The sequence below is a fragment of the Molossus molossus genome, unplaced genomic scaffold (assembly GCF_014108415.1).
Source record: "Molossus molossus isolate mMolMol1 unplaced genomic scaffold, mMolMol1.p scaffold_m16_p_4, whole genome shotgun sequence".
Taxonomy (NCBI): domain Eukaryota; kingdom Metazoa; phylum Chordata; class Mammalia; order Chiroptera; family Molossidae; genus Molossus; species Molossus molossus.
Window position 1 is genome coordinate 110,585,647 of NW_023425377.1, and position 13,948 is coordinate 110,599,594.

The 13,948-nt window shown below is 41.2% G+C and overlaps 1 protein-coding gene across 2 annotated transcripts in view; it reads left to right on the forward strand.

Moving 5' to 3' along the window:
- The first annotated feature begins 416 nt into the window (after nucleotides 1-416).
- OTUD4 (OTU deubiquitinase 4) overlaps nucleotides 417-13,948 on the forward strand; it is a 44,056-nt gene continuing 30,524 nt past the window's right edge. Inside the window, exons 1-3 of one of the 2 annotated variants that reach the window (XM_036239907.1) lie at nucleotides 417-575; nucleotides 6,153-6,236; nucleotides 9,456-9,506. In XM_036239907.1, coding sequence (XP_036095800.1) covers nucleotides 417-575; nucleotides 6,153-6,236; nucleotides 9,456-9,506 — 294 coding nt within the window. Of the gene's footprint in view, nucleotides 576-4,977; nucleotides 5,006-6,152; nucleotides 6,237-9,455; nucleotides 9,507-13,948 lie in introns of those variants that run through there. The other variant, XM_036239908.1, reaches the window with a different exon arrangement.

Genomic DNA, 13,948 nt, shown 5'->3' on the forward strand with positions numbered 1-13,948 from the left:
CGCAGGCCTCGCTTCACCTGAGCCGGCCTCGCGCGCGCGCGGGGGGCGGGGTTTCCTCGCTCACCACCGTGGGGTCGAGGAAACTTGTGGGGAAGGCGACCCCGACGCGGGTCCTGAGCAGGGCAGCAAGGCCGCCGGGAGGTGACTTCTCACCCTCGGGTTTTCTTTAACATTTCCCCGGTTCTGGACGCGCGGTCCCCCGGCAGGCGGCCGCGTGCGCACAGCCATGCATTAGGCAGGGCTCCCCTATGCGCGCGGAGAGCGCGGACCGCCGCCTCGGGCCGCCGTCGCCGCCTGCCGCCCGCCGAGCCCGAGTCAGAGCCGCCGCCCGTCCTAGGCCGGGGCGTAGAGGAGCCGGCGGCGCGGCCATGTGGGGCTAGCCCGCGCCGCGCCTGGCCTGCAGCGGGACTGGCAACATGGAGGCGGCCGTCGGCGCCCCGGACGGCGGGGACCAGGGCGGCGCGGGGCCCCGCGAGGACGCGACGCCTATGGATGCTTATCTGCGGAAACTGGGCTTGTATCGGAAATTGGTCGCCAAGGACGGGTCGTGCCTGTTCCGGGCGGTGGCGGAGCAGGTAATGGGGCGGGGGCTGGTGGCGGTGGGGCCGGGTGGGAAAGCGGTGGCTGGCAGCTGCCCGGGCGGCCCGCGTCCGGGCTGCGCGTGGCCCCGCTGTCGTCACAGCCGCCCATTGTAACGCCGGAATGGGACGCTGTCCTGGGTCTGGAAGCTGTAAATCGAAACTTAGAAACCCGTCCATTCACTGGGTGTCGTCCCTCCTGGGGAAGAGGTAGTGAGTGGAGGACAACCTGGGCGGCCTGGCGAGAGCACGCGCAGTTGGTGGATGGCTGGGGACCTGGCGAAAGGATGATTTTCCGTCCTGTTCCGCATTCACCTTCTGTTCGTTTTCTAAGCAGAGCGTTCACGCCGGTAAACCAAATGTTTGCTGGAGGAGTCGGTGCACCAGACTGGACTCGTTGAGCAGTGTTTTTCTGCTGCCGGACTTTGGAATGTGGGTAGTCAAGCCCGCCGTTGTCCACTTGGATCAAGAGGGGGAGAAGGTGTAGTTCGGGAAAGCCAGCTTTTTGAAAATACAGCCTGTTTTAAAAGATTCGTCTTAAGAGTAGATACTAGACTTTATTTTGCTTTGCAAGGCAGTGTAGGTATACTAAAAACAATTTACTTTTTAAACAAGTTTATTTTGGTGGTGGTGGTAGGAAGGATATAACTAGGGTTGCTTTGGGCCCTTGACCGAATTTTCCCGTTAATGGTCAGAAATCCCATTCTAACACAGTTGCTTAGGAAGGTGTTTCCTCTTTTTTTTTTGGAAGAGAATTTATTCCACGTTATATAACACTGGGTGGTTGGTAAGTATGCAGTCACTAAAATCCATCCTATATTGGAAATAGCTACTAAAATAGTTGGTTAAAAGTTTCACGTTACTGCCCTGGTGTGTATTTCATACCTTTCACAGTTTGCTTTCCTTTGGCTTAGGATTCACTCCTCCCCTCCGTGGAGTTTTTCTGTTTCTGTTTTTCTCATCTCTTTTGAATGCTAAATAGCTTTCAAAATATCTGTTTGTGAGTAAATGTTTTACTTAACAGCTGTGGACCAGTCTATTCTCATTTTTTTTCAATATCAAAGGCCAACCATTTATTTTCCAAAGGCCCTCTCTTCACATCAGTAGCATGAAATCTTTTTTTAAAACAAGAAATTGGATTTAACTGGTATACACCTTTGCATTAGGTTGCAGGCATTGTCATTCAAACAGTCTTCTTAAAAAAGCTTCCCAAACCAAGCTCTGTCTTTTTTTTTTTAGTTCATTCAGTTTCTCTCATTTTTAGAAATTTAGGATGTTCCAATGTTGCTGTGGGATATGTTCACACACACACCCCCACACCCCCAGTCTTTACTATTAGTAGGTAAACAGTCTGTCCCATCTGTGAATTTTCCACATTTCCATCTGTCCTGCTTCCTCTGTCTCAGCCTCCCTGGACTCCCCAGCATCTCCAGAAGCTGAGGAAGAGGTAGAAATGTATTTATATACTCAGCTCTTGCAAGAGTTGGGTAAGGAAGGAGGTAGAAACCAATAGAACTTAGTGAAGCCTGGCGTTCATTTGGAGTTGGATTATCCAGATCTTGGTTTATATTGAAACAGAAAGGTGTATCTCATTTCAGTATTCCATGCCATAGATAATTGGTGAACTTGATTACACAGAAGCCTCTATTATTGTAGTGGGATCTCTGTTTTTGAGTAGAAAGGGGCAAGAGCTAGTTGTACTAAGAACTCATTGCTAACATCAGATATATCCCATTATAACGAGATACAATAAAATGTGCTAAATTAAGTGTAAGGGAGTGTCCTCTCCATTTATGTGACTTGATTTTTAGTACATTGACTTTAGGAAGCTTAATACCGTGAATTTTTTGAGAAAGCTCTGTTCTTTAGTAGACATGGGCTAAGCGGGGAGCCTCCATGGCCAAAGGCAAAGTATGTATGTGGGGGTGGGGGCAAGGGAAGTAATAACAACTTCAGGCTGCCCTTTAAAAATATGTACAAAGAATTTAATGTTTTTGCCAACATTTTCTTCAATAATGTCAGAATAACATCGTTTATAAGGAGTCAGAGTAAGCTAAATGGCACTTTCTGGGGTTAGTAGGGTAGAGACTTGAATTAGGAGTAGTATTTCCCTCCAATTGCCTGATTTAGTAGGCCCTTCCCTTTTTACACTTCTAGACTTGGGCATGCAGGAGGCCTGACCTGAATCAGCTTTGTGGCTATGGAGCTAAAAATAGGGCGCTCTTAGAGGACTTGCTAAAGCAGTGTATCTTAGCCTTTCCCAGTATTTATCACTATCTTGTCCCAAGTAAAGATTAAAAAGCCTCCTATTTCTAGCTTATTTTCATGTATGTAATAATGTGCAAAGATACTTGTCATTTGAATTTTTTCTGTTTGTCTTTGAACTTGCACAATATTATACTTTTTAAACAGTTGTCATGTAACCTTGCTTCTCTTGTAGTGCTTGGTTTTGTTAAAGCACCAGCACCCAGCACTTTATGGAAGTTGGCTGAGAGTTCTGCTTCTGAGTAACAGGTTCAGATTTCATGTGCTAATAAAATCTTTGTTAAAAGGAGAAAAAACAGTATACCTACCATTGTTTTTGATGGGAAATAGCTTTATTCATTTATGTCTGCCACCTGTTGCTAGGTAAATCTCATTAAGACTAGTTTCATTTTGCTAACTGCAGGAAAGCCCTATCAAATGACACTATACTTAAACTGATAATACCTTGATTCAATAATGGTGTCTAATATAGCTTTTGTGAAGTGTCATTAACTATCGTTTGTTACATTGGCAAAAAAATTGGGTGGTGGTTAGTTTCATATATGGACAGTTCCTACAGTGCTGGAAGCTTACAATATGTAAGGATGCTTTTTAATACTTCCCAGGACAGCAGTTCAAGTAAACTCAGTTAAGCTGAAAATCAACTGGTACACTGGCAACAAACTCATTGCTCACCTCAGGCAGTGCATCTTCAATATATCTCAATGTAAAGGGGCATACTAGCCGTCCAGACAGTTGTGCTTCTGGTTCTGTGGTTATATGAGCCTTGGCTGTTATCCAAAGAGACCTGTAAAATGTGCAGCTGGAGTCTCCCTTTTCTGCTCACTGTGAACATAAGAGAGAATCACTCATTTGGAACTATAACTTTTTAAAGTATTGTTGGTGTACAAAATCATATGAGTTATATTGGTTTCAGGTGTACGATATAGTGATTTTACATTTTTATACCTTACAGTGTGATCACCCCGCTAATTCTAATAAAATCTGTCACCATGTAAACTTACTACAATATTATTGACCATATTCCTCTTCACCCTTTTTACCCAGTCCCCCATCTCCTTTCCCTCTGATAATCATCTTTTTGGTCTCTATTTCTATGAGTCTGTTTTGTTTGTTCATTAAAAAATATATATATTCCACATATAAATGAAACTACTATACAGTATTTGTCTTTCTTTGTCTGACTTATTTTACTTAACATAAATACTCTACAGGCCCATCCATGTCCTCACATATAACAGGATTTTATTATTATTTTTTTAAACAAACTTTTTTTTTCTTTATTGGTTTTAGAGAGAGAGGAAGGGAGAAGGCGAGATAGATAGAAACATCGATGCGAATGAACATCCATTGGCCACCTAATGCATGCCCCCCACTGGGGACTTCGCTCACAACCTGGGCATGTGCCCTGACCAGGAACTGAACCCATGACCTCTTGGTGCATGGATCGATGCTCAACCACTGAGCCATACCAGCCGGGCAGGATTTTATTCTTTTTTATTGCTGCATAATGTTCCATTGTGTGTATATACAGACCCAACACATCATCTTTATCAGTTCATCTATCTGTGAACAACTAATTTGCTTCCATATCTTGGCTATTGTAAATAATGCTGCAGTGAACATGGAGGTGCTTGTATCTTTTTGAAGTAATGTTTTTGTTTTCTGCCCTGGCCGGTTTGGCTCAGCGGTTAGAGCGTTGGCCTGCGGTCCAGAGAGACCCAGGTTCAGTTCCCGCAAACGGGGCACGTACCTCGATTGCAATTTGTCCCCGGCCCCTGGTTAGGTCGTGCGGGTGGCAACCACTCGATGTGTCCCTTTCACATCGATGTTTCTCTCTCTCTCTCTCCCTCCCACTCTAAACAAAAAATGGAAAAAAAATGTCCTCGGGTGAGGATTAAAAAAAAAAAAATTACAACTCATTAAATAAAAATAAATAAATACAATGTTTTTGTTTTCTTTGGACAGATATCCAGAAGTAAATTTCTGGGTTGTATGGTAGTTCTATTTTTAGTTTTTTAAGGAGTCTCCTTACTGTTTTCCATAGTGGCTGCACCAATTTGAAGTCCCACCAACAGTGTACCAGGGTTCCCTTCTTTCCACATCCTTGCCAACACGCTATTTCATGACTTTTTGATAATAGCCATTCTGACTGGTGTAAGGTGGTATAGTCATTGTAATTTTGATTTGCATTTTCTTGATAATTAATGATGTTGAGCATCTTTTGATGTCTGTTGGCCATTTGCATGTCTTCTTTGGAAAAATGTTTTTTCATGTCCTCTGCCCATTTTTTTTTATTGGGTTGTTTATTTTTTGTTATTGAGTTTTATGAGCTGCTTATGTATTTTGTATATCAGTCCCTTGTCAGATGTATCACAGCTATAACTTTAAAATTTCAAGTGGCCTTCATATTAGTTCGAGATATGGTTATTTTAAATGTCAGTTTGGTTTTTTTTCCCCCACTTTCATCCTATAGGGTGCTAGGAACACCTTCATTTGAGACACCTAGTAGAAGAAAATAATTTCAGTCTCCTCTTAAGAGTGGAAGTTAAAGTACTGGAAGTTAGTCTAACAGTTCCTAAGTATTTGATAATAGTTTGTTTGAAACCAAAGCTTTGGAATTTTAGTAAGAGACAAAAGGCCAATACATTTAAATTACCCTTTTGATGAATTAGTTGTTTAACTGAAGAACACAGAGGCTACAAAGAGAAGATTTGGTTCATTTTTTAGTGTGGTTTATTTCGGGTTTATCTAAGATTTTGGGCATAAGAGCAAGTTTTATGGCTATTGGGATGACAACACAGCAGCATGTGTGAATCCTGTGTGATGCTCACTTGGATGTTCTTTCAAGAGTCCTGTAATCCCACCAACTAAGGATTTAAGAATGAACGCCTTAATTTTTCTGAAACCACAGTAGACATAGATTTCTACATAAGGCAAGCAATTTAAAATTCATAGGGTGAAGCTAAGCACTGTGTAGCAGGGATTCTGTTAGTCCTGTTTTGTGAAGAGCTAAGTTATAGTAGAGGGCTGGCCACAAGAGGAAACTGTCTTAAGTTTACAAAGATTTTCTCAAAGGAGTGATTTCAGTGACCTAAAGGAGAAATGGTAATAAGCTCTGTATACAATGCCATCTGGTTTAAGAAGTACTACTGTTTGTATGTGTCATGTCATCTTTGTGATAAGAGGAATAAGTGGGAATGAATAAAGATCTAGAAATTACAGAAATACAAATGATATGTCTATTAGGTTGCAGCTTAAATCTTATTTTAACAAAATGCTTAATAGTGTGTTACTTTTTATTTTCAGGTATTGCACTCTCAGTCTCGCCATGTTGAAGTCAGAATGGCCTGTATTCACTATCTTCGAGAGAACAGAGAGAAATTTGAAGCGGTAATTTGTAATTTTAAACATGTAATGGTGTCTTGACTTGCATTTACAGTTCACTCTTTAGAAGTAGTCTAGTGGGAATTTCATAGGATAGAACTTAATATGGATTATGAAAATCTCATTATAAAAAAGAATTGCTTTATTGAATTTAAATCCAATTATATTCATTTGTGATAGTTTTTATGCCATTTTGTGGTATTCGTTTATTCAGACATTTAGAAAGCTTCTGTGACATAAGACACTGAGCTGTGGAGGACACAGGGTGACTTGGGCAGGATCCTCGGATATTAAGAGTGAGTTTTGTCTGACATAGTCAGGGAATTAGGTGTTGTGGTTAATGGAGTTTTCTGTGATTTGTAACCCCCATGAGTTAAAAAAATTCATACTGAGTCTTTTATCAGAAGGCATTTATAAATTTTTAATTTTCAAGGTTTATCACTGTGAACCACCTATCAGAGCACTGTATTATGTAAATAATGATTAATAGTTAATAGAATGTTGTAGAACACCTTACTGGAATTTTCTCAGTCGTATGTTCATAGGCTGTGAAATGTGACAGTGACCTATTTTCATTTTACACTGAAAGCCTTATACGATTTACCTAGAATTAAGTCATCTGACAGCTTTCAGTGGTGTTTTCCCCTGTGGACTGCCAAAAGAACATTGGGCAAATAACTCAATTTTGAGACTTAATAAGTAAATGGTTCTTAGTGTGGATGTGCTTTTGGGATGATGTTCCAATATTCAAGCAAAATATTATTACTGGTGACATTTTTCTGGGTGCCATGTTACAAGATGGACAGTAGTAATACATTTCAGGAAGGAGAGTTACCTACTTGATCGGGAGATTTGAAAACTTGTCTTACATAAAGAAAACTGGTAATGAGGAGGCTAGATAGAGTATTAGGGCGAGATGGAGAAGAGGAGGGTAAGTGGAGTGGTCTTTAAGTATTTGAAGAAATTACAAACGAGATGGTCATTATTATTGGCCCCAGAGGTAGAAACTCTGTTGACAATACTGGAAATTACTAACACTGATTGAGCACTTATATATATGTGTGCCAGGCATTAGTTCAAATGCTTTGCAACTATTTATTTAGCTCTTGGAATCTTATACAGTATGACTAGAGGTTGAAAGTTCCAAAAGGCTAAGTTTCACTTTCTTTATAATAAGTACCTTTAGTTGGTCAGAATGGGAAAAGGCTGTCATGGAAAGACTTAAAATGTTCAGTCAGAGCCTAGGTGGATGCTTTCTGATTAGAAAGGAGAATCTTATATCAGATGTAGGCTTGCAGAACACTGCTTGAGTCTCTTCCAACTTTAGATGGTCTTTGGGGTTAAGTCGATAAATAATTACCTAACACAGAACAGTAGCCTCTGATTGGTGGGATATTTAAAATATATAGCTATGTTGTTATAGCTGTGTGTGGAAACTTAAGATATTTTTTGGAAGTTGAACAGTATACAGTCTATAAAAGATATAATCTCAGTCTTTAAAAAAAAAATCCAGCCCGGCTGATGTGGCTCAGTGATTGAGCACCAGCCCATGCACCAAGAGGTTGCTGGTTCGATTCCCAGTCAGGGCACATGCCCAGTTTGTGGGCCCGATCCCCAGTGAGGGACATGCAGGAGGCAGCCATCAATGTTTCTTTCTCTCTCCCACTCCCTTTCTCTGTCTAAAATCAATAAAGAAAAAATTTTTTTTTTAATCCATAGACATTTAAAAGATTTTTATAGACTGGGGAGTGTACTTTAATGTTTTTAGGTGTATTGCTTTGCTAAATTGACTGGGACTGTAATTTAAATAAAATTTAATTTGGTGTTTCAGATGGTGTTTTAGAGCTTTCTCAATTAAATTAGTGTAATCACTTTAAAAAAAAAATGTTATCACATAGTTTTTTTTAAGTTTATTTTTGCTGCAGAGTTTCTCAAGTGGGGGAATTTTTTTTTTTTTGGTACATGCCCCTAGCGGGAACCGAACCTGGGACTCTCTGGTTCGCAGGCCGATTGATGCTCTAACCGCTGAGCCAAACCGGCCTGGGCTCACATAGTTGTTTTTTTAAAATATTTTTTATTGATTTTTATTTTTATTTTTTTATTTTTTATTTTTTTATCCTCACACGAGGACATTTTTCCATTTTTTGTTCAGATAGAGTGGGAGGGGGAGAGAGAGAGAGAGAGAAACATCAACGTGAAAGGAACACATCGAGTGGCTGCCACCCGCACGACCAACCAGGGCCGGGGACAAACTGCAACCGAGGTACGCACCCTTAGCGGGAACCGAACCCGGGTCTCTCTGGACCGCAGGCCAACGCTCTAACCGCTGAGCCAAACCGGCCAGGGCTTTTATTGATTTTTAGGGGGAGAGAGGAAAAAAAATCCATTTTCCAATCCATTGGTTGCCTCCTGCATGCCCTCTACTACAGACTTTAAGTCGGAAACCTAAGGCAACCTTTTGGTGCATGGGACAATGCCCAGCCTACTGAGCCACACCAGCCAGGGTTCACATAGTTTGAATAACTTTTATTTTTATGTTAAGGTGACAATGAAGCAAGCTGTATTAGAAGAATCTTGTTGATTCTTCAAAATGTCTTTAGCATTATTAATTCTCATCTCTTTTTTTAGTATAACTGACCTCTAAGGAACAATGGATATTCATATCTGTATTAGTAAACTAATATTTCTTAGCTAATATATCTGTCTTTGTTTATTCTCCTCTACACATTGGCCATTACCAAATTATTCTTAAAATACTGCTTTTATCATGTAATTTCTCTGTTCACAATGTCGCCTGCAGTGACCTTGAATTGCCTTCTCTTTTTCTGAAAGTCCTGCCTGGGCTCAAGGCTCTCTATAAACAGATGTCCATTCTCAGTTCTCTCTTACTCTGCTCTCCCCACAAAGTTGCCCTGCTCCTGCTGACCAGGTCACTCCTGTCTACCCAACACAGAATTTTCAGTTTCCACATGCCGTATTGTCCTTGTGCCCGTCCACATCTTGTCTAGGAAATCTTTTCTGACAGTGTTTCCTTTTTAAAATTCTTTTGTGTGTTTATAATCTACTTAATGATTTGTGTGCATTTCCTAATTAGATTATATGCGTGCGTGTTTTCTGCTATCACTGATGTATCCAAGGTTTGTATAAGAATGTAGTAATTCACAGTGGAGAGGGGTTACTTGTTGTTTTGGTGTATTCCTAATAAACTTTTTTTTTCTTTTTTAGTTCATAGAAGGGTCATTTGAAGACTATTTAAAACGTTTGGAAAATCCGCAGGTATGCAGTAATCTGTTAATATATCTATTTTTTATATATAAGATTAATATTATAGTGTATGGAAGGGTTACATTGAGTTACTCTGTTTCCTTATAAACATTTCTTAGGTGCACATTTTACACAGCATTTAATTGGAAAACAGTTGGAGTTTTGTACTGTGTATTGGATGTTGCCTCAGGACAGGGTTGTGGTATCTTTATCTTTGTTAAAAGTGTGTATGAATGTCGTATAAAGGAGCTAAAATAACACTGGTGATGAATTTCAGGATGCTATTTTGGCAAGTGTATGGGGCTTGGTGGACGGAAAGATTTTACTGCTTTCTCAGGTAACAGAAGATAGGTTCTCTTATGGGGGTTCCATTTCCCATAGTCAGCTTGAGAAGAAGGTGTAGAGACTGTTGAGAGTGAAGGGACAGCACTCCCCCTCACCCCCCAGGTCCTACTGCCATACTTTCTCAGTCAGGTTGAAGTTAAAATAATTTCTTTCCTGCTTACAAATTCCCTATAAAAATCCATGTAACATGGAATGCCTTGTAGAATGTTCTGTCATCTCCAGAGGTAATTACTGTTAAGTTTAAAATGACATTAGCAAAGGAAGAAACAAAGAAGAGGAGTCAGGGACAGAAGGGAATAATAACACAGAATCAGGGTGTTTGATCAACAACTGGTATCTCAGTGTGATTCCCTAACATTAATTTGAATGCTTGCTGTGGGCCAAGAATTGCCAGTCACTCTGGGGCTGCAGAGGTATCTGGGATTTGGATGCTGTTTGCAGTTTTCCTTGTGGTGGGGAAGAAGCTCTAATAAAAGTGAGAGTACAGGTTTGATGCTATAGGCAGTCAGAGTTTTGTTTCCAGCTGGGGAGGTGAAGCAAGAGTTGGAGAGTGAGTTGGTGTTTGAAGTATGAATAGATTCTGATGCCAGGATGAAGGGCATTTCCAGGTAGTGAAAATTGTGAGCAAGGCAGATTCAGAAAGCAGTCCAGTTCTGTGGAGCATGGAGCATGCGAAAGTAGGAGGTAGTAGAGAAATAAGTCAGAGGGCAGGCTGTGGGCCAGATCATGGGAGCTCTTCAGTGCTAGACTCACCAGTTTGTAGCATTTGCTTTAGACCAGCATATCTCAGTGTGAGCTACATACCATCTGCCTCAGAATCACCTGAGGTAGTTGTACAGATGCAGATTCCTTGTCCTGCATTCCTGATCTGAATCAAAGTCTGCCTGGGGCCTGGGAATCTGGCATTAGGAAGTGTTTTGAAGCAGGAAGTGAGTATGTTTTGTTCACTGCTATGAACCAGAGAACACTGCCTGGCATTTCTGTTGACTGAATGATGGATGAAAGAATTTTGGGTAAAGGTGGTTTAGAGGGAGATGATACCAGAGTCAAGAAGACCAATTGCAGTGATGCCCCCCTCCTTTTTTTTCTTTATTGATTTTAGAGAGACAGAAACATCGACTGGCCGCCTCTTGCATGCCCCGCACTAGGGATAGGGCCCACAACCTGGGCATGTGCCCTGACTGGGAATCCAACCGGCATTCTCTTGGTGCATGGGTCGATGCTTAATCACTGAGCCACACCGCTGGGCCAATTGCAGTAATTTTAAGATTTTTTTTTTGGTTAGTCCTCTCATCCAAGGATATTTATTTTCATTGATTTTTAGATAGAGTGGAAGGAAGGGAGAAAGGGGAGCAGGAGGGTGGGAGACAGAGAAATAGAAACAGAAACATTGATGTGAGAGAGACATACCGATTGGTTGCCTCCTGAACGACCCCGATCAGGGCTGGGGATTGATTGAACCTGCAACCCAGATATGTGCCCTTGACCAGGAATCGAACGCACAACCCTTTGGTCTCGGCTGATGCTCTAACTGCTCAGCCAAACTCGCAGGATTTAAGATTTTTTTTTTAATCCTCACCTGAGGACATTTTTCGATATTTTGTTCAGGTGGATTGGGAGGGAGAGAAAGAGAGAGAAAAATAGACGCGAAAGGGACACATTGAGTAGTTTCCACCCACACAACCCAACCAGGGCCAGGGACAAACTGCAACCGAGGTACATGCCCCTAGCGGGAACCGAACCCAGGTCTCTATGGACCGCAGGCCGACGCTCCAACCACTGAGCCAAACTGGCCAGGGCGGGTTTAAGTTATTTCAGTGCTGAGTTTTGACTCTATACCATGGTCACAAATATATTTTCCTGAAGTTTTATATTTTTTAGAGAGAGAGATAGAGAAACATCCCTGTGAGAATGAACATCTAGCCTGCAACCTGGCCTACGCCTTGATCCGGAATTGCACCAGCAACCTTTCAGTGTTTAGGATGATGCTCAACCAACTGAGACACACTGGCCAGAGCCAATTGCAGTTGTTAAAAAAAAAAAAATGTTTAAAACATGGAAAAATGTGCACATTATATTAAGTATTTTTAAAAAAGGAATAAGTGTAGTATTACTCCAGTTTGGGAGACAAACATCCTCTGAATGCCATTTCTCTGAATACACTCCTGACCACATTTTTATTTTAGTGATTTCAGTGCTGAGTTTTGACTATATACCATGGTCACAAATATATTTTCCTGAAGTTTATATATATATATTTTTTTATAAGCCTTTGGAGGTAAGGATTATATATTTGATTGCTTTTGGAATTCCCATTGTTACTACCTTTCAGTTTTGATGCCTAATTGATGATCAATTTGTGTGTGCTTATTAAATGTTAAATCCATATTGTATTATATGTAATAGATAGGAAAGATAAACACCAGAATGTTTAAAGTTTTTCTCTCTGCGTAATAATATTGCTGGTGATCCCCCCCCCCCCCCACATAGACCCTTTTGGTAGATATTATTTTAGTCAGACTTTTGGAGATACAAGTCACACAATTAACACATTTTACTGTCTGTCATGGATGCCGGAAACCATGGAGAAAGACATGTGAACAGATATAAAGATTCTTTCACTTGATTTAAGAAAACTATAACCTAAACAAGAGTTTGTAAGCAAATTGTGTATGTGGTACTAGTGATTTTTACTCTCTTTATGGAAAATAAAGGAAATGACAAAAACAACTTTTTTTTTTTTGTTAATCCTCACCTGAGGATATTTTTCCATTGATTTCCCCCCCCCCCCCCCGAGTGTGGAAGGGTGGGAGGATGGGGGGAGAGAGGGAAACATCAGTGCAAGAGAGACACGTCAATTGGCTGCCTTCCACATGACCCTGGTTGGGTTGGGTTCTAGCCTGGCAACCCTTCAGTCCTCAGGCTGATAACTGTTAAGCCAAACTGCCGAGGGTGAAAACATTTATTTATAAATATTTTTTTCTTTATTGATTTTTAGAGAGGAAGGAACAGGGAGAGAGAGAGAAACATCGATGACAGAGAACATCGATTGGCCACCTTTTGCATGCTCCCCGCTGGGGATTTGGCCCACAACCTGGGCATATGCCGTGACCGGGAATCGAACTGGCGACCTCTGGGTGTATGGGTCGATTGATGCTCAACCACTGAGCCACACTGGCTGGGCAACATTTATTTTTTAATCAGATAAAGCCCCACCATGTTATTTTATAGTAATCTTTGTGCAGCAGTTCAGGATGTTGAGCTTTGAGAGTCTTGAGAAAGGAAAGACATAATGGGACTGGAGAGAAGGGGACAGGTAGGGAATGAGGTAGTGTGAACTAAACTGAGACTGATTTGGGAGTCTGGGAGGGGAAGGATGGAAAGAAAGTTGCTGTGGTTTTGAGCACAGGACAGGTGCCTTCTTTCCAGGGTTCTGGATGGCCAGATCTTTTTTTTTTTTTTTTATTGGTATGTGCCCCTAGCGGAAACTGAACCCGGGATTTTTTGGTCCGCAGGCCGGCGTTCCAACCGCTGAGCCAAACCGGCCAGGGCTGGATGGCCAGATCTTTAATTCTTATGACCTGTCTCCTCCAGTCTGATCAAGCTTCTCTAGATGTTTTAGGTACCTTCTGAATTAACGGTCTGTTCTTTGTTGTTGTTTTAAAAAAAATTTTTTTTCCTTATTGCCTTTTACAGAGAGAGGGAGCGAGAGATAGAAACATCGATGAGAGAGAACATCAGTTGGTCGCCTCCTGCATGCCCACCACTGGGGATCAGGTTGTGCCCTGACCTAGAATTGAACTGGTGACCTCTTTGTGCATGGGTCGACTGTTCAGCCATTGAGCCACACTGGCCAGGCTGTTTTGCTATTAGCAACAAATATTTATGTCTTCATTTGTTTCTCCTCGATACATGAGACACATGAAATGAAAAAAAATACAGTTGGATAAGCTTCATTGCTTCATCCAATTCTCAGAGAAAGCATCAATTTTCTTTTACTTAAAATACCAGTGGAGCATTTAAAAAATTTCTCAAACTTTCTGCAAGAATATATTTTTGTCAGCTTTAATGAGGTAAAATTGACATATAATTCATCAGTTTTAAGTGTA